This window comes from Grampus griseus, assembly GCF_964374135.1.
Source record: "Grampus griseus genome assembly, chromosome: 7".
NCBI lineage: Eukaryota > Metazoa > Chordata > Mammalia > Artiodactyla > Delphinidae > Grampus > Grampus griseus.
Genome location: NC_139001.1, coordinates 47,614,478 through 47,637,919, shown reverse-complemented (window position 1 = coordinate 47,637,919; position 23,442 = coordinate 47,614,478). Strand labels below are relative to the sequence as shown.

The 23,442-nt window shown below is 37.2% G+C and overlaps 1 protein-coding gene across 1 annotated transcript in view; it reads left to right on the top strand.

The window, feature by feature from the left end:
• FSIP2 (fibrous sheath interacting protein 2) overlaps positions 1 to 23,442 on the top strand; it is a gene marked incomplete at both ends in the record, with an annotated part of 126,819 nt that overhangs the window by 71,517 nt on the left and 31,860 nt on the right. The window contains 3 exons of the mRNA XM_082658915.1: positions 1,694 to 1,835; positions 11,780 to 11,816; positions 14,401 to 23,371. Coding sequence (XP_082515041.1) covers positions 1,694 to 1,835; positions 11,780 to 11,816; positions 14,401 to 23,371 — 9,150 coding nt within the window. The remainder of the gene's footprint in view (positions 1 to 1,693; positions 1,836 to 11,779; positions 11,817 to 14,400; positions 23,372 to 23,442) is intronic.

Here is a 23,442-nt window from a genome sequence, read left to right as displayed (position 1 = left end):
CACAGAGTTATAGTTGGAAAAGATGCTTGATATGGTTTCAATTTTCTTAAATTTAGCAAGGCTCACTTTGTGGCCCCACATATTGCCTATCCTGCAGAATGTTCCATATGCACTTAAGAAGAATGTGTATTCTACTGCTTTTAGATGGAATGTCCTATAAATATCAATTAAGTCTGTCTGGTTTAATGTGTCATTTAAAGCCTGTGTTTCCTTATTGATTTTCTCTCTGGATGAACTGTCCATTGATGAAAGTGGAGTGTGAAAGTCCCCCACTGTTATTGTGTTACTTATGATTTCTGTTTTCTGAAGTTGGCTATTGCTTTAATTCTGATTTTAAACATCTGAATACTGCCCAGCTAAGAAATTCTACTTCTAAGAATTTATTATAAAAAAATGAGAGATGTGCAGAAATGCATATATAAAGGTGTTCATCGAAACATTTGTGTTAATAAAGATTAAGCAAAAGCATAAATGCCCAATAATAAAGAATTGGTTAAATACTTTGATATAGTCATTTTATGGAAAGTGCTTTGGTTATTAAATATGGCTGTATTTTTATCTCTCTATATACCTGTATTTTCTCATTTTTATCTACCACAAATATTTTGTAGTTATATAACTTAATTGAAAAGTTTTAAAATCTGCCCAGCTCAATGCTTTGTCCAAAATTATGTTCCTTACTTGTTTTTATTATGCTTTTTTTCCAATTTGACTTTATAACTGAATAGCCAAAGTTCAGTATATGTAGACTCTAAGTTTTAATTTTTCAACTTTAGCCTTTACATCTTCTGGTTTTATGTAGTTTAGCTTAACTTCAACACCTGACACTGAGCTGCTATAGAACAGCACACAAGCCAATGGAAAGCTGTCATTTTCATTTTAAACACTGTCTGTCTCCTGCAAGCTCATATCTGAGTCCTGTACATTCTAATTAAGTATCAAGAAGGACAAGCACAACCATAAACTCAAATAACTAGGAAATATTTGAAGATGTAATCAGTTGAAACATTCCTTTTTTCATCTAGACCTGACTGCATCCTAACTCAGAGTAGGAATTTTGGCATGATTTTGCCAGGGTTGCAGCCTGTTGGCCTAAAAGCCAGAATGAATAGTATCTTTAGTATTTATAGCTCAAAAATTGTCTCTTTGAAAGGAAGACAAAGAGGTGCCTGATTACATCATAGCTAAGTGTGCCTGTGTATGCACCTGTGTGCCCACAAGTGTGTGTGCATGTGTGTCTGAGAGAGGAGGGACGGGGGAGGGGACTGAATGGAGGAGAGGGAGAGGAGAGAGTGAGAAAGTGAGTGGGATTGTGTAAAGGGTTTCTGTTATCTTTCGCACTCGGTTAATTTGCCCTTTTAAAGTTCTTATAGACTCCAATCGTTCTTCCTAGTAGATGTTCTACTTTTAATTAATTGATTAGTTGTTCAATGTCTGACTCTCTTTCTAGCAGGTAAGAGACATGAGGGCAGGAACCATGTCTCCACCCACTCCCCTCTCTCTTTCCCTAGTTCCTACCATGGTGCTTTTTGCATATGTAGTGAGGATTTAATAAATATTAGTTGAATAAATGCATGTATGGGTCTTAAAAAAACATATAAATATATATATATATATATATATTTTTTTTTTTACCTTGTCTAACAGCTTCTGTGGCTGGTGTAGCTCCCCCACCCCCAACTGCTCCTTAAAGCCATCTTTATAGCAGGAGAGGACCATTTCCTCAAACTGAAGGAGGTGCTTGTTGGCTACTTCTGCAGCGGGAGGGTTGGCCCACCCTCCATCCGATGTGAGCTTCAAAGGCGGGACCCACTCTTCAGCCCTGTTTTACGGCAGTTAGGATCGGTGTTTGCACCTCCCTTCCTAGCTGCCCCTATGCTCTAGATAGTTCTGTGACAAAAACCAAGCATGCGTTTCACAGTCTGCAGTAACACAGGGCTGTAGCCTTTTTAGGATGTCTCATTTGGATGCCAGTGTGACTGTGGGAACTCCAGCTCTCTCATAGACAAAGTACACATCCATCTTTAATTTGTGCTACATGCTAGGCTTTGCCTCATGAAAGCTTGGCGAAGGCAGGCATTTTTGTCTGTGTTGTTCACTGCTCTGTCTTCATCTTTAAGGACAGGGCTTGAATGCCCACTCTGGGCACTCAGTAACTGTTTGTGGAATGAGCGAATGAATGATGAAATATCCTTATAGCTGGTGAATGTCATCTTGTGTTTGATGTGGCATTTTGGCTATAGTTCACTCAGTTAAGAACTTGAAATGTGTACTATTTATGAAGAGGGCAATCTTTTTCTCACCCCCCTATCCCCATTACATTTCTGATACTCTGCTGCATGATCCTTCTAAACTGGATGCCATTTTTCCCATTTTCCTTTACAGAACAGACCAAACCATTAATGTTGGCAATCATGTGCTATTGAGTATGTTGTTACCAAATTTCCAAATCTTTTTCTGATCAACCCACAGAATTTACAAATATAACAAATTCACTTTTTTTATTGGTAAAATGCTATACTTTCAAATCAATGTTTTCTGTAAGAATACTGATTTTTGCTGTGTGATTCAGAAATCAGAGGACAAATGGTGATAATATATGCTAAAATTAAAATTAGTCCACCTCCTTTTATATACAAGAACCTTGTCACTTCCCAGTTTGCTTTGTCTCTCAGGAAGCTCAGAGCTAAGAGTTATGCCCACCTATTCTTACCCTCAATTTTCTGACACAGGGATTTCATCTCTATTTCTGTTCATTACTTTATTCTTTTAAACATAAAAAAATATATATGATATCATGCTTTGTCAAAAGTAACCTCAAATTCTTTTTGGTATTTGAAAAATTATAGTTAATGAGAAGAAAAATATTTAACTATTCACAGGTGCTTTTCAAAGCCTGCCTTCCTTGATGCCATCAATGCCTGCCTCTCACTCACTAGATATCAATACTTTTCATGAGCTGGATTTCTCTATCATCACTGGCACTGGGAAATAAGCATGTTATGCTGGAACATTAGTGTGCAGCAGAAAGAGCCCTTGGTTTAGAGTCAGAACTGGGTTCTTGTTACAACTCCACGTACTACTGGAGTGATCTTGGACAAGTCACTTAACCTCAGTTTCTCTTCTAAACATTGAGTATAAAGTCACATGTTATACCAGCTACCTTGGGTTCTCATGATGTAAATGAGATAAGACGTGCCCATGTGTTTTGTAAATATTACAGTTGCCTACACATCTGTGTCCCCACAAGTCTGTACACTCCTTAAGATCAGGGACTACATCTTGTTCATATTTGTGTCCCTGGGGCTTGGCTTGTTGAACTGAAGACACAGAGGGCACTGAATGTGGGTGATACTAATTTACTCATTGTTTTCTTTCAGAATAGTTCCACTGGAGTCTGTTCATTAATAAGCCTTCATTGGTCAGCAGATCTTAATTGAGTACCTTCTACATGCTTTCTACTACCCCTAGGTTATTTATTTATTTAATCTTTTTTTTAATTGGAGTATAATTGCTTGACAGTGTGCAAGTTCCTGCTGTACAATGAAGTGAATCAGCTGTATGTATACATATATCCACTCCCTCGTGGACCTCCCTCCCACCCACCACCCCTCCTACCTATCGAGGTCATCACAGAGCATTGAGCTGAGCTCCCTGTGCTCTACAGCAGGTTCCCACTAGCTATCTATTTTACACATGGTAGTGTATTTATGTCAATCCTAATCTCCCAATTCATCCCATCCTCCCCTTCCCGCCATGTCCACACCTGCTTTCTCTATGTCTTCATCTCTGTCCCTGCGCTGCAAATAGGTTTCATCTGTACCATTTTTCTCAATTCCACATAATGCATTAATATGCAATATTTGTTCTTCTCTTTCTGACTTCACTCTGTATGACACATTCTAGGTTCATCCAAATTTCTACAAATGACCCAATTTTGTTCCTTTCTATTGTTGAGTAATATACCATTGTATATATGTACTACATTTTCTTTATCCATTCATCTATCAATAGACATTTAGGTTGTTTCCATGTCCTGGCTATTGTAAATCATGCTGCTATGAACATTGGGGTACATGTCTCATTTTGAATTATGGTTTTCTCAGGGTTTATGCCCAGTAGTGGGATTGCTGGGTCATATGGTAGTTCTATTTGTAGTTTTTTAAGGAACCTCCATACTGTTCTCCATAGTGGCTGTATCAGTTTACATTCCCACCAACAGTGCAAGAGGGTACCCTTTTCTTCACACCCTCTCCAGCATTTGTTGTAGATTTTTTGATGATGTCCATTCTGGCTGGTGTGAGGTAATACCTCATTATAGTTTTGATTTGCATTTCTCTAATAATTGTGTTGTTGAGCAGCTTTCCATGTGCCTCCAGGCCATCTGTATGTCTTCTTTGGAGAAATGTCTATTTAGATCTTCTGCCCATTTTGGGATTTGGTTGTTTGGTTTTTTTTTGATATTGAGCTGCTTGAGCTGTTTGTATATTTTGGAGATTAATCCTTTGTTAGTTGTTTCATTTGTAAATATTTGCTCAGAATATTTCCCATTCTGAGGGTTGTCTTTTCATCCTGTTTATGGTTTCCTTTGCTGTGAAAAAGCTTTTAGGTTTAATTGGTCCCATTTGTTTATTTTTGTTTTTATTTCCATTACTCTAGGAAGTGGGTCAAAAAAGATCTTGCTGTGACTTATGTCAGTGTTTTTCCTATGTTTTCATCTAAGAGTTTTATAGTGTCCGGCCTTACATTTAGTTCTTTAATCCATTTTCAGTTTATTTTTGTGTATGGTGTTAGGTAGAGTTTGAATTTGATTCTTTTACATGTAGCTGTCCAGTTTTCCCAGCATCACTTATGGAAGATACTGTCTGTCTTCCATTGTATGTTCCTGCCTCCTTTGTCATAGATTAGGTGACCACAGGTGCATGGGTTTATCTCTGGGCTGTCTATCCTGTTCCATTGATCTATATTTCTATTATTGTGCCTGTACCATACTGTTTTGATTACTGTACTTTGTAGTATAGTCTGAAATCAGGCATCCTGATTCCTCCAGCTCTGCATTTCCTTCTCAAGATTGCTTTGCCTATTACGGGTCTTTTGTGTTTCCATACAAATTGTAAAAGTTTTTGTTCTAGTTCTGTGAAAGATGCCACGGGCAATTTGATAGGTCTTGCACTGACTCTGTAGATTGCCCTGGGTATGATAGTCATTTCCACAATATTGATTCTTCCAATCCAGGAACATGGTATATCTCTCCATCTGTTTGTGTCATCTTTGATTCCTTTCATCAGTGTTTTATAGTTTTCTGAGTACAGGTTTTTTGCCTCCTTACTTAGGTTTATTTCCTTAGCTTCTCTTTCTGATCTTTCATTGTTAGTGTATAGGAGGTACAAGAGATTTCTGTGCATTAATTTTGTATCATGCAACTTTACCAAATTCATTGATTAGCTCTAGTAGTAGCATCTTTTCTGGTAGCATCTTTAGGATTCTCTATATATAATATGTCACCTATAAAGAGTGACACTTTTACATTGTCTTTTCCAATTTGAATTCCTATTATTTTTCTTCTCTGAGTGCCACAGGTAGGACTTCCAAAACTATGTTGAATAATAGTGGCGAGAGTGGACATCCTTGTCTTGTTCCTGATCTTAGATGAAATGCCTTCACTTTTTTAACATTGGGAATGATGTTTTCTGTGGCTTTGTCATATATGACCTTTATTATTTTGAGGTAGTTTCCCTCTATGCCCACTTTATGGAGAGTTGTTATCATAAATTGGTGTTGAATTTTGTCAAAACCTTTTTCTGCATCTATTGAGATGATCATATGGTTTTTATTCTTCAATTTGTTAAAATGGTGTATCACATTGATTGTTTTGCGTATTTTGAAGAATCCTTGCATCCCTGGGATAAATCCAACTTGATCATGGTGTAGGATCCTTTTAATGTGCTGTTGGATTCTGTTTGCTAGTACTCTGTTGAGGATTTTTTCATTCTATGTTCATCAGTAATATTGGTCTGTAATTTTCTTTGTGATATTTTTGTCGGGTTTTGGGTGACAGTGGCCTCATAGAATGAGTTTGGGAGTGTTCCTCCCTCTGCAATTTTTTGGAAGAGTTTGAGAAGAATTGGTGTTAGCTCTACTCTAAATGTTTGATAGAATTGGCCTGTGAAGCCATCTGGTCCTGGATTTTGTTTGTTGGAAGATTTTAAATCACAGTTTCAATTTCGTTAATTGTGATTGGTCTGTTTATATTTTCTAATTCTTCCTGGTTCAGTCTTGGAAAGTTGTACCTTTCCAAGAATTTGTCCATTTCTTGCAGGTTGTCCATTTTATTGGCATATAGTTGCCTGTAGCAGTCTCTTATGATCCTTTGTATTTCTGCAGTGGAAGTTGTAATTTCTCCTTTTTCATTCCTAATTTTATTGAGTCCTCCCTTTTTTTCTTGATGAGTCTGGCTATAGGTTTATCAATTTTATCTTCTCAAAGAACCAACTTCTAGTTTTGATCTTTGCTATTGTTATCTTAATTTCTATTTCATTTATTTCTGCTCTGATTTTTATGATCTCTTTCCTTTTACTGACTTTCAGTTGTCTTTGTTCTTCATTCTCTAGTTGCTTTAGGTGTAAGGTTAGATTGCTTATTTGAGATTGTTCTTGTTTCTCAAGGTGAGATTGAATTGCTGTCAACTTCCTTCTTAGAACTGCTTTTGCTGCATCCCATAGGTTTTGGGTTGTTGTGTTTTCATTGTCATTTGTTTCTATGTATTTTTTCTTTCCTCTTTGATTTCTTCAGTGATCTCTTGGTTGTTTAGTAGTGTACTATTTAGCCTCCATGTGTTTGTATTTTTTACAGTTTTTTTCCTTTAATTGATTTCTAATCTCATAGTATTGTGTTCAGAAAAGACACTTGATACAATTTCAATTTTCTTCAATTTTCCGAAGCTTCATTTGTGACCCAAGATGTGATCTGTCCTGGAGAATGTTCCATGTGCACTTGAGAAGAAAGTGTATTCTGTCCCTTTTGTGTGGAATGTCCTATAAATAGCAAGTCTATCTGGTCTGTTGTGTCATTTAAAGCTTGTGTTTCCTTATTTTCTGTCTGGCTGATCTGCCCATTGGTTTCAGTGGGAAACCAAAGTCCCCCACTATTATTGTGTTGCTGTCAATTTCCCCTATTACAGCTCTTAGCATTTGCCTTGTGTATTGAGGTGCTCCTATGTTGGGTGCATAAATATTTGATTGTTACATCTTCTTCTTGGATTGAACCACTTGATCATTATGTAGTGGCCTTCCTTATCTCTTGTAACAGTCTTTAAAGTCTATTTTTTCTGATATGAGTATTGCTCCTCCAGCTTTCTTTGATTTCCAGTTGCATGGAATGGCTTTTTCCATCCCCTCACTTTCAGTCTGTATGTGTCCCTAGGTCTGAAGTGGGTCTCTTGTAGACAGCATAGATATGGGTCTTGTTTTTTTATCATTTCAGCCAGGCTGTGTCTTTTGGTTGGAGCATTTAATCCATTTACATTCAAGGTAATTATCAATACATATGTTCCTATTACCATTTTCTTAATTGTTTTGGGTTTGTTTTTGTAGGTCTTTTCCTTATCTTGTGTTTCCTGTCAAGAGAATTTGCTTTAGCATTTGTTGTAAAGCTAGTTTGGTGGTGCTGAGTTTTCTTGTCTTTTGCTTGTCTGTAAAGTTTTTGATTTCTCTGTTGAATCTGAATGAGGTCCTTGTTGAGTAGAGTAATCTTGGTTGTAGGTTTTTCCCTTTCATCACTTTAAGTATTTCCTGCCGCTCCCTTCTGGCTGGCAGAGTTTCTGCTGAAAAATCAGCTGATAACTTTATGGGGATTCCTTTGTATGTTATTTGTTGCTTTTCCCTTGCTGCTTTTAATGTTTTTTCTTTGAATTTAATTTTTGTTAGTTTGATTAATATGTGTCTTGGTGTGTATCTCCTTGTATTTATTCTGTATGGGACTCTCTGTGCTTCCTGGACTTGGGTGCCTATTTCCCATGTTAGGGAAGTTTTTGACTATAATCTCTTCAAATATTTTCTCAGACCCTTTCTTTTTCTCTTCTTCTTCTGGAACCCCTATAATTCAAATGTTGGTGCATTTAATGTTGTCCTAGAGGTTTCTGAGACTGTCCTCATTTCTTCTCATTCTTTTTTCTTTATTCTGCTCCTCAGCAGTGATTTCCACCATTCTATTTTCTAGCTAACTTATTTGTTCTTCTGTTACTGATTCCTTCTAGTGTATTTTTTACTTCAGTTATTATGTTTTTCATCATTGTTTGTTTTTTCTTTAGTTCTTCTACATCCTTGTTAAACATTTTTTGTATTTTCTCGATCCGTACCTCCATTCTGTTTCTGAGATTTTGGATCATCTTTACTGTCATTACTCTGAAATATTTTTCAGGTAGCTTGCCTATTTCCTCTTCATTTATTTGGTCTTGTAGTTTTTTACCTTGCTCCTTCATCAGTAACATATTTTTTTGTCATCTCATTTTTTTTGATGGGTGGGGTTATGTTCTTCTCTTACTGGTTGTTTGGCCTGAGGCATCCAGCACTGGAGTTTGCAGGCAGTTGGGTAGAGCTGGGTCTTGGTGCCAAGATGAGGACCTCCCAGAGATCTCACAGCAATTAATATTCCTTGGGCTCTGAGGTTCTCTGTTAGTCCAGTGGTTTGGACTCAGTGCTCCCACCACAGGAGCTAAGGTCTGACCCCTGGCCTGGGAAACCAAGATCCTGCAAGCTGTGTGGCACAGCCAAAAAAAAAAAAAAAAAATTGGCAACAAACAAAAAGGAGAACAACAACAAAGAATAAAAAATAAAATTAGAATAAAAAATACATTAGAAAAAATAAAAATATAAATGAAACAACAACAAGGCAAAACCAAACCACAACAGCAACCAAAAATAAAAAAGGGCCAGAAAAGACCTCGATGGGGGGTTGGGGATTAGGTGAGGGGAACAGGGCATAGGCTCAGGACTGGCATGCCGGAAAAGGCCTTGGGGGATTGAGGGACAGGGCCTAGGCTCAGCACAGCCAGGGGGTGAAGGTTTAGGCTTGGGACCCCAGGGTCCGGAGCCAATGGGGAAAATGCTGGCCGTGTTCCCTTCTGATCCCCCAAAAGTCTCTCCCCATCCCTGCTGATCCCCTCTCCATGTGTGGGCCCCTCTGAACGTGGGAACTGCCCCCATACCCCAGCCTCTCAGGGGCACGTGTCCTGTCTTGCCTCTACTTGCTATTTTCTTAATTTTGGGGGGTTTGTTTATGTAGGGTTTTTTTCTTCTCTTCCTCTTCTCTTCTCTTGTGATTTGATGACTATCTTTAGTGTTGGATTCCTTTTTCTTTTTTGTGTATGTATCTATTGTAGATACAGTTACCATGAGGTTTTGATAAAGAAGTCTATATATATGCAAGGTTGTTTTAAGTTGCTGGTCTCAATTTCAAATGCATTTCCAATATATCATGCATTTATACTCTCCTCTTCTCACGATTGATGGTTTTGATATCATATTTGTGTGTGGATGATTTCCTACCTTTATTGTTATGTTTGCCTTTACTGGTGAGCTTTTCCATTCATACTTTTCTTGTTTTTAGCTGTGGCCTTTTCTTTTCCTCCTAGAGAAGCTCCTTCAGCATTTGGCATAAAGCTGGTTTGGTGGTGCTGAATTCTTTTAACTTTTGCTTGTCTGTAAAGCTTTTGATTTCTCTGTCAAATCTGAATGAAAGCCTTGCTGGTTTGAGTATTCTTGGTTGTACATTTTTCCCTTTCTTCACTTTACATATATCATACCACTCCCTTCTGGCCTGAATGTCTATGTTTGTAGTCTCCATTCCGCATGCTGCAGGATTGTAGTTCTTGCTTCTGGTGTCTGCCCCCTGGTGGGTTAGGTCGGTTCAGGGGCTCATGCAGGCTTCTTGGCAGGAGGGACTGGTACCTGCCCACTTTGGGTGGAACTGGGTCATGTCCCTCTGGTGGACAGGCCTGTGTCAAGGGGCTCAGGAGGACTTTAGCCAGCCTGTCTGTTGATGGGTGGGGCTGTGTTCCCATCCTGTTGGTTTTCTGGCCTGAGGCATCCCAGCACTTGAACCTGCAGGCTAATGGGTGGGGCCAGGTCTCAGTGCCAAAACGGTGACCTTTGGGAGAGCTCATGCTGAGGAATTTTCCCAGGGGCCTCTGCCACCAGTGTTCTTGCCCCCCAGTGGGCCACAGCTGACCCCCAGTAGACACTCCAAGACCCACAGATAGGTCTGGCCCAGGTTCCTACAGAGTCACTGCTTTGCCCTGGGTCCCTGTGCACATGAAACCTTGTGTGCACCCTCCAAGAGTGGAGTCTCTGTTTCCCCCAGTCCGATGGAGCTCCTGCACTCAAGACCTGCTAGCCTTCAAACCAAATGTTCTGGGGGCTCCTCCTCTTGGTGCCAAACCCCCAGGCTGGGGGACCTGATGTGTGACTCAGAACTCTCAGTCCTGTGGGAGAACCTCTGTGATATAATTAAGTTTCCAGTTTGTGGGTTGCCAACCTGATGGGTATAGGATTTGATTATATTATGAAAGCACCCCTTCTACCATCTTTTTGTGGCTTCTTCTTTGTCTTTGGATGTAGAATATCTTTTTTGATAGGTTCCAGTCTTTTCTGTCGATGGTTCTTCAGCCATTAGTTGTGTTTTTGGTGTTTTCATGAGAGAAGGTGAGCTCAAATCCTTCTACTCGGCCATCTTGCCACCCTTCTGAGGGAACCCATTTAACTGTATACATGTTCTTCTGAGATCTTGGGAGAACACAGTTGATGAGTAAGCTATCACTGATTTCAGTCCAAGTTTGTTTCCTCTGCGTGTGGTCTTCTTCACAGGTCAGTGATGCTCACTGCTATTGGAGCAGGATCCCAGCTCTCATCACTGCACAACACAAACTCAGTGTCTAATTTTATAATGTAAAGTACAGGCCTAGAAAAAGTAAAAAAGGTATATCAATTATCTCTTAAGAAAGCAGGAAGAAGGTAAGCAAAGGACCTATGTTGAAATTTTTGAAAATAAATATCTGAAATATACAAAAATAAATCAGAACTAAAGTCTTAGATCTTGTTTCATTAACTGTATGTTATTCTATATTTTTCATTGAGTTCTTTAATTTTTACAATTCAGAAAACTATGTTGTTTATTTCATTAGTATCATGATAAAAAATCTAATTAGAACACATGATAGAATATTGTCATACATAGAAAAGGGCTACATCTAAATTAGTATTTATTATGGCTAGAAATTTATGATTTTAACCCGTAGTTATTAAATAGTCACCACTTAATTCCTTACTACTGTTTGATGAGAGTGTGGGTAGGACTATGGGATTTGAAAGGGTAAGTAAGAATTATCCGGAAGCTCTTGTCAGATTGTCTTGCTACCTCATGTGTCTTTTAGCAAACAGAAAGGACTAGCTCACTGTCTCCCTCCAAGTCTGTGGCCTTCCCCAGAGAACCTCAAAGCAGGAATGGTTAACATGGGTCAGAACTGGAATTTTCAAATAGACATATTTTTTATGCAGCAGCCACAATTCTACTCCTCTGAGTAATAAATCATGTGGGCCAAAATCAAAGAAGGAAGAGAAATAGGTGGTGGGGGTGGACAATAAAAAAGTTTATTCTTTTGAATTTCTTTTAAAAATCTCTTAAAGAGAAAAAACTGATTCACTGATTAGAAGTTTTGGAAAAAGCTACATAAATTCGTGACCCTAAATAATAACTAAATCATCAACCTTTCTTGACTTTACAGACAACAGAATCTCCTACAAAACTGCTTGCAAGAAAAAGTATGTATCATAAAACTCATTGATAAAGCAGCATATTAACGATACTCTTGTATGTGTCATAATAGGAAAAAAACTCTATGAATCAAACAATGAGTAATCATTTATTAATATTAGTGTCCCTCTTTGCCCTTTTTTTCTTCTTTAATAAGTTTACTTTAAGTTAATTCTTAGATTTCACAGTAGTCTAAAGTTCTCATCAAAATATAATTTTGCCTCTTCAGGAAGATGTCTCATGGGGATGAGCAAGAAGTCAGGGAAGGGTCATTAAGGGACCTAGCCATCAAATAATCATAAACCCAGTCTGTCATGGGAAGCCATTAACAAAATCACTTCACAGACTTGGCTGATGAGTTGAGATGCCTGGGTTTGTCTCTAGCCAGTTTGGTGGGAAGCACCCAGTCACATAGAAAGGACCTGGTCACCTATGAGCTGAGACTTGGATAAGAGGGTATTTTTATAAGGCCTAATTCTGGATCCAGTCAGACCAGTTAGGAAAGAGAGAGGTTTGAAAACAACATATATTCTGACATACTTTTTCACATGGACTCAATTCATAGAACATGTAGCAAAATGAAAACTTTGATTCAGGAGAATGTTTCTCAGTTTAATATAATGGAAAGCAACTGCAAACTAGGTTCTATTTATCGTATTTTACTACATAGAAAATTTTAGGAATATCTTTCATATATCAAGGTTGGAAACTTTTTCTCATACCTAGCCTAAGAGTAATAATGTAGGGCTACTGTTTATTATCTCTGGTACTAAGAAAAATAATATATGTTGAATGTCTTAGTTTATATGTCATAGTAGATTAGAACAGTTGCTTTGTTCTTAAAATATTAGATTTTGGATGTGATTATATAAGTATTATATGACATATATGCTATCGCCCAAAATATGTTTTTCAGACCACTAGCCATTGTCTGTATAATAAATGCAAAAATGTATTAGGAGATTCAGGGATTAGAGCAGAATAAAATAGCTTTCCTTGGGGTGCCCGTAAACAGTCTTTAATGTGTCAGGAGAGAGTATGCTACATAGGTGTTAACTTATTTTTCAATGTTGGTCTGAAATGGGAATAATTCTAACTAACTTAAGGCAATATTTTGGGTGTGAACAGCTCCATTACAGGAATCCTATTCTTTATCCTCCTGCCTACAAGCCAGCCTTCCAGGCTTTGCTGCCAATTACTTGTACTTATTGCTTTTTGTTTTAAGAGTAATAACAATTTAAAACATACTATTAGTTTATTATAGGCAAGAGGATGTTTTGTGAGTCCAAAATATATTTTCAGGGGCTTCCCTGGTGGCCCAGTGGTTGAGAATCTGCCTGCCAATGCAGGGGACGCAGGTTTGAGCCCTGGCCAGGGAAGATCCCCCATGCCATGGAGCAACTAAACTACTAAGCCTGCGCTCTAGAGCCTGTGAGCCACAACTACTGAGCCCACACGCCACAACTACTGAAGCCCATGCACCTAGAGCCCATGCTCTGCAACAAGAGAAGCCACTGCAATGAGAAGCCTGTGTACCCCAACGAAGAGTAGCCCCCACTTGCTGCAGCTAGAGAAAGCCCGCACACAGCAATGAAGACCCAATGCAGCCAAAAATAAATGAATAAAAAAAATATTTTTTTCAGTACATAATTTGAGGTATATAGAAACAGATAGATTTTGTTTCTACTGTTGGTCCAGTTTAAATGTAGGACAGCACCACTGACCACTAAGGAAACTGTCATTCAAATCTGGTCCCTGAGTTGTTATTTCCAGCTCAAAATGAGGGATTCTCCAACACCTATTCTTGCTCAGCCCTCCTGACTGACTCTTTGAGACTCAGTTCTAGATTGCCCTTGTTTTCAATCTAAATTCATTTGTTCCCTCAGTGCATCACCTTTTCTCAGCCTTCTTAACAGTTTCCACTGATAACTTTTTTGTTGGATACAAAGCCACTCAATCTCTGTAAAGCATGAACTTTTTTGTTGCCTATCAAATGATTCTTAGCAATTAGCTGTAGTCATTTCCATATATACACATCACAGGCTCACCCCTGCAGCAGGGAAGGGGAGGAGAGATGGCTTCTTGTCCATCCTTACATCTTAGCTAGACAGATGCCTCTGAAGGCACCCAAATGTTTTGACTGCCTCTGTTTGAGAAATGCTTTGTTAGAAATAATCTGGTTCATTTTAAAGTAATTTTGCTGGGTTGTAGACACCATATTTCTTCTTGCCGAAATACTTGCCAGTAATGTGCCTGGATAGCTAGTTAGTGATCTTTTTTTTTTTTTTTTTTTTTTTTACCAGAAATTCATTTATCCTAGCAATAAAGGTTGGGGGGGGAGAAAAAGCTTCTGAGGGAATGAGAGTCAATTGGAAACTTATACAAAAAGTATTTTACTGTAGCACAGAATAAACCAACTTGAAATTAATTTGAAATTCCAAATAGGTTTTCTTTCACTGTGTTCTTTTTATAACGATGGTGGTATCAAGCTATGCATTGTTTGACATAAAAAATTAAATGTTATCCTCTGTCCCAGAATAGAGTAAGTTGTTAACATGATTTTCTTTTCATTCCTGCTTGCCTCTTTTCCAGGTAACTTCTGGGGAACTGAATAGCACAATTCAGAACATAATGACCTGGGTTGTGGCTACAGTGACCAGTATATTATACCCAGCCATCACAAAGTATGAAGAAAGGTTGAAAAATAATGCATACCCAGTATCTGATGACTCCATCCTCTCTTCAGATAGTTCGAGTTTTTGTAGCACATGCAGTGAAGAGTTTACATATGGAAGCTACACATCTGCAACAACTAAAACATTTCAGGGAGAGCCCTGTGCATTTGCAGTTGACATATCAGTAAGGCGACCGACCACACCTTTAAAACCACCATCTGCCCATGTGGAAAGAACAGTTGTGGGAAAAACACATCACATTAAAGGACAATCTATAACATCTGAACTCAAACATAATAAAACAAGCATGATATATACATACCCTAAGCTCAGAAGTTGTAAATCTGATAGTCACCTTCTAGCATCATTTGAAACGGGCACAAAAAAATCAAAGGATGCTACCACTGAAACAGACGGCTTAGAGAGTCCATTGTTTTCTGATCAAAAAACAAAAGCTATGAATGAAATGAAGAATTTAAAGAATGTTTTTGTTAACTTTAAATGTCACTTAAAAGGGGAAACTGAATTGATTTTGGAAAGCATTTTTCAAGAAATAATGTCTGATTTAACACAGGCCATTCCTTCTATTTCTTCTGTTACTGCTGAAGTTTTTGTTGACCAAAGTGAGCCTGAAAAAGGAGACTTGGTTTCTAATGCTGATATCTGCTCAGTAGCTTCAGAGATCGTGGAAAACATGCTTGAGAAGCTACAGTCTGCAGTTGAGAAAAAATGTATCCAGATATTTTCACAAGAAGATTTGTCAGTCAACATTAAACCAAGCTTAACACCCAGTGGAGAATCTCTCACTCCATCATATGGAAAACCTTTAATAGATTCACTGCCTCATACTGTGGAACCCATGTGTGATATTGCAGAGGATATGGTGCATGCCATTTTAGAAAAGTTGATGACTCTTGCATCTTGCAAGCAATATGAACTTCCTCATCTTGAAGATGCAGCTAAACTTTCTTATCAGCAACATATGGCAGACCCAACATATATGTGCTTTATAAAAGCCAACAAAAAGAAATGTCCTGAACTTGATGCAGCTAATTTAATTGTTAAAGAGAAAATACAAAATTTAATGTCAAATATTTTTTCCCAGTCCTCTTTGGTTGGCTTTATAGAGGAAGCAATCAGCACTATACTAAGACATGTACAAACCGAACTTAACAATGAGAGACTTATTGCATCTGATGAAACAGTAGTACTCCTTAAGCTGCTCGATGAGATCTTTACTCAGTTACATCAGGAACCAGTAAAAGCAGATAATCAAAAATGTAGACATTCTAGACTGAGAAGTCCTTCTGACACTGAAGTAAAGTACAGACTCACTGGCACTAGATTATCTAATGGTTCTGGGTCTGGAAGACCATTTCCACCTATTAATGTTCCTGGCATGGTCCTTTATTCAGAAGATGATAATGAAGAAATAGACAAAATTGTGGAAAATGTGCTTGATTCATCTTTTAAAGATGAAAAAGCAAAATCACAAGAACAGATTCCTGAGCATTGGTTTACAAAAGGAAACACTTGTCTTGAATACAAAAGAAATAGCAAACAACCTACAAAGCCTGCTTCTCCAAGAAGCAAAACTGCATTTCATGATCGGAGGTTAAAGACTGAGCTACCATTTTTTAAGAATAAAATTTTAAAGGAAAATCCCTGTTTAAATAAAGACATTTTGTTTTTCAGCCAAGATCAAAAGCATCAAATACAAAAGGCTTCAGAAAACATAGTTAAAAGTGTTTTAACGGAAATGCTCAAGGACGTATCTTCTATTCCTCTTGGTCATTTAGACAGTAAAACTGGCAAAGAAGCTTCAGTTGTTGTTTCAGAAAAACCTCAAGGACTGTCACATCAAGAATGGATGGACCAGATGTTTTCTGTGTCAGAAATTAGTGCAGTGGCTCAAGAAATAACAGATGCTGTATTAAATATACTTTATAAGGCAAGCTGCATTCCCAATACCACCAAAAGTTCCATTTCATCATCAGTTCTTCAAACTTCTCTAGAGAGTCCTGACACTCTCCACATGGTCAAAAAAGCACCAAATCAAAAGCCATTAAAAATATGGTTCGAGAGTGAAAAGAAAATGAAATATTTATCTTCACTCGATGTAGATCCTGCAAAGCCTTCCCTGTTAAAATCTGAAGAAAGTGAACCTAAGCCTATAGATGACATTACTGATAAGATCATTAATGCAGTTTTTAAAAGGCTGAAGTTATTTGTTTGTCCAAAATTGCAAATGGGCTTCAAACCTTCACTTGCAGAGCAATCTTCATTACAATCTCAACTTAGTACTTATACAACTAAAGTGGTAAACATTGTTTTGCATGCTATCCAGAATGAACTGGAACTCAATAAGAAAAACCTAAATCTTAGGGAAACAGACCATACCAAATCCCTTACAGGTAAAGGATTTTTTACTGACACTGATAAATCAGAATCTCTTGTCTCAAATCTCAGTGATGACATTATGGCATCTGCATTATTAACTTGCATTTGTGAAATATTATCAAGTGGACATTCAGATCAAAGCAATATTTCACTCCCTTCAGAAAATCCAAAGCCTATGACGTCATGCGGATCTGATAATGTTGATAAAGGGAACATTTTGCCAAGTGGACAGGATAAAAACACTTTTTACAAATTTTTAGCTACGCCATGTGCTCTCCACAGTGTCATTAATGAAAAAGATCTCAAAGAGAATTCCAGATTGCAAGTGTTAGATGATATTGGGGAAACACTCTATGAAATGTTATGCAAGCTCATAGGAGCCCACCCTCACTGTCAGCCATCTTGTAGTAAGCTAAGCAGAGAGAAGACAAATGAGAATCAGCAAACAGCCACTGAAATGCAGTCTAATATTCAGCTCATTTCCACAACAATTTTGGAATATATCCTTGCAAAATTATGTAGTGTTGACATGGATAGTAGTTCTGTAAGTTCAGGATTTAAAGCTGTCTCAGAGTCTCTTGATATTGACAGCCTATTGTTTACTTCAATTATTGAGGAAATGGCCAAGTGCACTGACATAATCTCCAGCATAGTTTCCAGGATGGTTCAGCAGGGTAATAAAGAGAAGACTAAAAGCAAGGAAAAATCTATTGCTCCTAAGTCTTCCAAAACAGGGAGCAAAAAAGAAATTCATTCTAATAAACTGAAAGCTGTGGCTTCAGATATTCTTAATATGGTTTTTGCTAAACTAGAAGAGTTTGCCAATGGAAATTTAGAAACTCTGGAGGCGTCTATCAATGATGGAAATAAAAAAATCAGTAAGATGGACTTGGAATGTGAAAGTCCCAGTGTTTTCACGGACACACATGAAGAACTATTGCAATCTGCTTTATACACGCATGCAAAGAAGGTATCAAGTGCTATTTTGAAAGCTATTCAAACAGAATTAAAGATGAACTTATTAGATTTGAGGACAAGTATGGAAACACCATCACCTGACAAACAAATGCTTGAGAATATAGTCAGTTTAATTTTAGATGCAGTATCCTCAGATATGCTTAATGAAACTGAATCTGAAGAGAGAGGCATTCAAACTTACAGATACAGGCCAACCTATGGAAATTTTCTTCCTGGTGGAGTTGAATCAGATTCATTTCTAGAAGATGCTGCAAATACAGAGAAAGAATTCATTGGAGAGAGAAGATCACTTAGAGAAGAAACTAAATCAGATTCTCTTCAACAATGTGTTCTAGAAAGAACCTTAAACAAAACTGAAGTGAAACTCAAAGAACCACAGAAATCTCCAGTTGTTCCCATTATAAGAAATATTTTGAATGAAATTTTTCAAAGTGCTTTGGTCAGTCAATTAAATATGCTTTCTCTCTCCCACTCCTATTTAAGTGGCATCCCTCACAATATTGAAGAGACAGTTGCTCAAACATCTGTTCAATTTATAGATAAAATGATGGTGTCTGAAGCAGATGTAACCATAGTGGTAGATGATGTTGTTAGGACTGTGTTTGATAAACTTTATTCAGCTGCTATGACAGGGAGAAATGCAAGTGAAAACAGGTATAAGACCATCACCTTTTCAACAAATGTTTCTTTTCATGAACACACCAGTGGAGGAGGAAAGCCCTCCATCACTGTGCCGAACAAGAATCCGTATACTCTTCAGTCCAGATTCAATGTTGACAAACAGGCTAAAGTAAACATAGTTGAAGATATTATACAGGCAATATTAATAAGTTTAGAAATTTTTGCTACTTCCAAAGTACAATCTCTCTTTTGTCCCCAGATCAACTTCACAGTTCCAATGGCTTTACCTATTCAGCAGGATAAGAGTACATTAAGCAAAGCATTATCAGCCAAAGATTTGTATTCTGATGATCAATTTTCCTGTTGCTCAGTGGATCATATTATGTCAGAAAAGACCAACTCATTACGTCAAGTCTCTTTGAATAAATTAAATACATATGCAACAGAAGTGGCCAGAAAAATTTTACAAGGAATCAAACATGAATTAGATAAAGAAAGGGAAAATTCTTTCTTAACTCATAACATTGTGGTTTCTGAGAGTATTGCAAGTCAAATTGTTAACACAGTGTTAGATATTGTATCATCTAAAGGAAAATGTGACAAAAACAATCCTGACAAAGACATTAATTCAGATCAGCAAGAAGGTATTATTGAAAAGCTGTTTATTAAGACTGAGTATCAAAAAGTACTTCAGTTTCAAATACAAGATACCATTGAAAGTATCTTATGTGATATTTATGAAAAAATACTGTATCAGAATAATCTCTCATTTGCCACACCCACTTTGAAATGTAGCATAGCTGGCAAACATTCCAGAGCAAATTCTGAAATGTTCATTGAGGGTGCAAATAAGATTCTTCCAAATTTTTCAGTTCCTAACTCAGATGTCATATTGATATCCACTGATATAGTAGATATCGTTCTTCATAATCTCAGTTCTGCTGTCATACTTAGCATAAATTCAAAGGATCCTACTTCTACAAGATTGCCCCTGACCTTTTGTGATATGTTTCCAAAAGCAGAGTGTCAACAGCCTCTTCTTATGGAGTCAAAAAGTGAAAGAAAAACAGGGCATTTTCCATCTTCAAAAAATCTGAAATCAGCTTATGCTAATGATACTCATATAACTATAGTAGAGAAAGAAGACCCCAAGAAATCTGTTCCTGATCCATGTGAGGAAAGTGCTGACTTCATTACTAAAACTATTTTCAATCGGTTAGAATCATTTGCCACAGAAAGAATGGATTTGTTAATTACTCTTGCTTTCCAGCCTAAAGAAAAGTCATTTCTGAGCCCAGAACTGGAAAACTGTAGACGAGATGACAGCATCTTTCATGAATCAAGCCAGGTGGAATCAAATGTGAATATTCTGAAAATATCAAATGAAACTGTTCTCAGTGAAGAGCTCACAGATTTCACTTTTGCCAGTTACAGAGAAAAACTTGGATCTACAATTCATCTATCACAAGCTAGTCTTAAAGAATATGCTGACATCATTGCCAGTGCCATTTTGAAGCTGATTAAAAATGACTTAGACCTCAAAATCCAAAAGATGCATCCATACCCAAACAACATTTCATTCCAAGAAATCACCACTGTGAGTGAAATTGTCAACAGTATCTTAAAGATTTTATATAATAAAAGATCTGTAAAGGAAATCAGTTTTTACTCAAAGGACAATCCTAACTTATTTTCACAACGAACTGCATCAAATGAAATATCACTGGGACAAAGAGCTCAGGAAACACACACCAAACTGTCTCTGTTTTCAAAGTATCCATTAGAACAAAACCAAATGGCATTGGAAAGGGAAAGCCAGAGAATTGTTCTAGAGGAAATATTTACAAAAAATGAAGAATCAAAACAAAAAGCAAGAACTGCATTCAGTGCAGTGGAAGAAGTTTTAAGTAAAGTGTATCAAAGAATAATGGAAATCATAGGCCATTTGCCTTCATTTAATGAAATCCCCCACTTTATGTCTAGCTCTAAAATTAAAACATTAGACATAACACAAAAAAACTTCTTTCAATCCCATATTAACAGTGTAGCAAGTGACATAATTGAAAGCGTTTTGGGGGAAATGTACTCTGTAGTTGTGACGTCGTTATATGAAAGTAATAAAGTACAAGCAACTGACAAAAATATTTTACCAAAGAAATCATCATGCATCAGAGAAACTACACAAGCAGGAATAGGAAGTAATCTCACTAGCTATATGCTACCACAGGTTTATCCTTATGCAGGCAGTCAAAATGTCTCTCTATTGGAAAAAACTTTTTTACAATATTCACCATTAAAAGTGGGGAAGGATTTAGTCCAAATGGTTCTCAATAAGATCACAAATTTTGCCTCACTTTATCTAGAAGAGTCCCTGTCCCATAAAGGTGGTTCTGTTGAGTTGCAACCTCTAAGGCTACACAGTTCTAAACTAAGCCCTAAGGGCAACCCTAAGCCAGGTTTTAAAACAAGTTTAAAAGCAAGATCAAAAGTTACTCCTTTGCCTAAATTTAGAGCAAAACCACACCTAGGACCTAGTCGTACTAAGGCCAAAAGCAAGACTAAATTAGGTCCTGGAGAGAAGACTCCAAAATACATCTGGTCCAAGACTGCCATTGGGCTGCCACACATCCTATCAATGGGAGATGCCAAAAACTTACTGAAAGTAAAGTTGCCTACTTCAGAACTAAAAATGTATGCCAAGGATATAATAAGTAATATCCTGAAAACAACTGTTAAAGAATTTGAAAAGGTGACGCAAATTAGAGCAATGGTAGGTGATAAAGCTTTACCATCCGATCAAATCATGGCAGCAAATAAAATAGTTAGTACGGTTTTGCAAGGATTATATGCTACAAATAACCAAAATTTGGCTAATCCTATCGTATTCTGTCATCTGGATGATCCCAAACTTTCACAGGGGAATATAGGTGCAGAGTCTCTTGCCAAACCACAAGCATGTTTTTACTTGGAAAATGTTTCTTCACAGTTAGAACAGATTTTTCCTAAAGAAGGTGTATTTAAAAAAATGTTTGACAAATGGCAAGCAGAATCAAATGACATGGAAAATGAAAAATGTAAGCTCTTGATGATAGCTGAAAATGGTTTGACAGAAATTTCAATAAAAGCAAAAGAATTAGAATATTCTCTTTCACTTTTAAATTTGCCACATCTTGAAGATTGTGAAAACAGGTTTCATAGTTGTTTTAAGGGAGCTTCTACAAGAGCTGAAGACACCAAAGCACAAATTAATATGTTTGGAAGGGAAATTGTTGAAATGCTATTTGAAAAATTACAGCTGTGCTTTTTATCCCAAATGCCCACCCCACGTGGTAAAGAAACTCCAGCAAGCAGGAAAGAACACATTACTACTAAAAGTAAATGTGGTTTTCCAACCAAGGACATCCTCAGCAATGAACCAATATATAACACTAAAACCGAAGACCAAAGTCCTTTGGGCTCTAGCAACCAAATTGTTCGAGAAATTGTAGACAAGGTTTTAAACCTGTTAGAGTCTTTTGTAGACTTACAGTTTAAACATATCTCTAAATATGAGTTTTCTGAAGTAGCGAAGATGCCTGTAGAAAACCTTTTTCCTGTCCAACAGAGACTAAGCAAAAAGATGTTGCCAAAATTACAACCACTAAAAAAGTTTTCTGATGAATCCAAGTCAAGTACTGTTATTTCCAAGGAAAATGTACAGAATACCCTTCTACAGGTTCATTCGTTCCATTCAGAGTTACTTACATATGCCATTAATATTGTCAGCGACATGCTTGGTATAATTAAGAGCAAGCTGGACAAAGAAATAAGCCAAGCAGAACCATCTTCAATTAGCATATTGAAAGAAAATATTGCAGCAAGTGAGATCATTGGTACACTGATGGACCAGTATACTCATTTCAATGAGTCTCTGATCAAAAACCTTCCAAAGGAAAGTTTGTTCCAAGGAGTAGAAAATACCTACATTGTTAATCAGGTTGAATTAGCAACTGATACGAAAATGCCCATGTCAAAGTTAAAGGAAGTAGGATTCGGGAATCATCCTCCACAAAGCAGCATACCAGGTTTAGGGTTTTATTCAGAGGAAGATAAGAAAAAAAGGTATAAGTCTTCATCAAATTTACCCTTATATTCCAGAGCCTCCGTAGAAGACACAATTAGAAGCTCAGAGCCAATGGAAAGGCCTGATTCAGAAAACATACCATCATGCTCTAGAAACAAAGTACAAGACTTTAGCCGAAAGGAATCTGACTTGGGCTATTTTGATCAAGCTATGAAAGGAAATAGCTCCCTCCCTGAAGGGAGTGTCTTACAAAAACTGTTAAAGAAAGCAAATGAATCCACAGAAACAGCATCACAGCAAGTCATGTCATTCACAGAAATGAGAAAAGGTGAAAATCCAAGAGTGTTTCATTATGAGATTTCCAAACCAGTTGTTGAGCCAAACCAAATTCAGACAACTGTCTCTCCACTCAAAATTTGTTTAGCCGCAGAAAATATTGTCAGTACTGTGCTGTTAAGCTACGGCTTTCCAAGTCAACCACACATTAATGAAAGCACAGAAACAATGAAACCATTTTTCATATCAAAGCAAAACCCTTTGTCTGTAATATATGGTCAAAAGAATGAGGAAAAAAGTTTGCTTAGAATGTGGGATAAAAGAATCAGTTGTATACCTGAAGAAGAAAACAAAAAACCTGAAGCCAGCAGAGGAGATTTTTCTTTAATGCAAAAATTGGAAAATAAGAGTTACCTGAAGATAAAGACTCTGAAGGAAGTTGAAGTCATTGCTTTTGCTGATCATGAACTGGGTCCAAATGAAATTCATTTGGTAGCAAGACATGTCACCACATCTGTGGTCACATATTTCAAGAACTTTGAAACTAGAGGTAAGTAAGAGTGGGCATAATTTAGAAAAAAATAGATATATTTAAAAGATCTCCTGTCCAAGAAGCTTCAT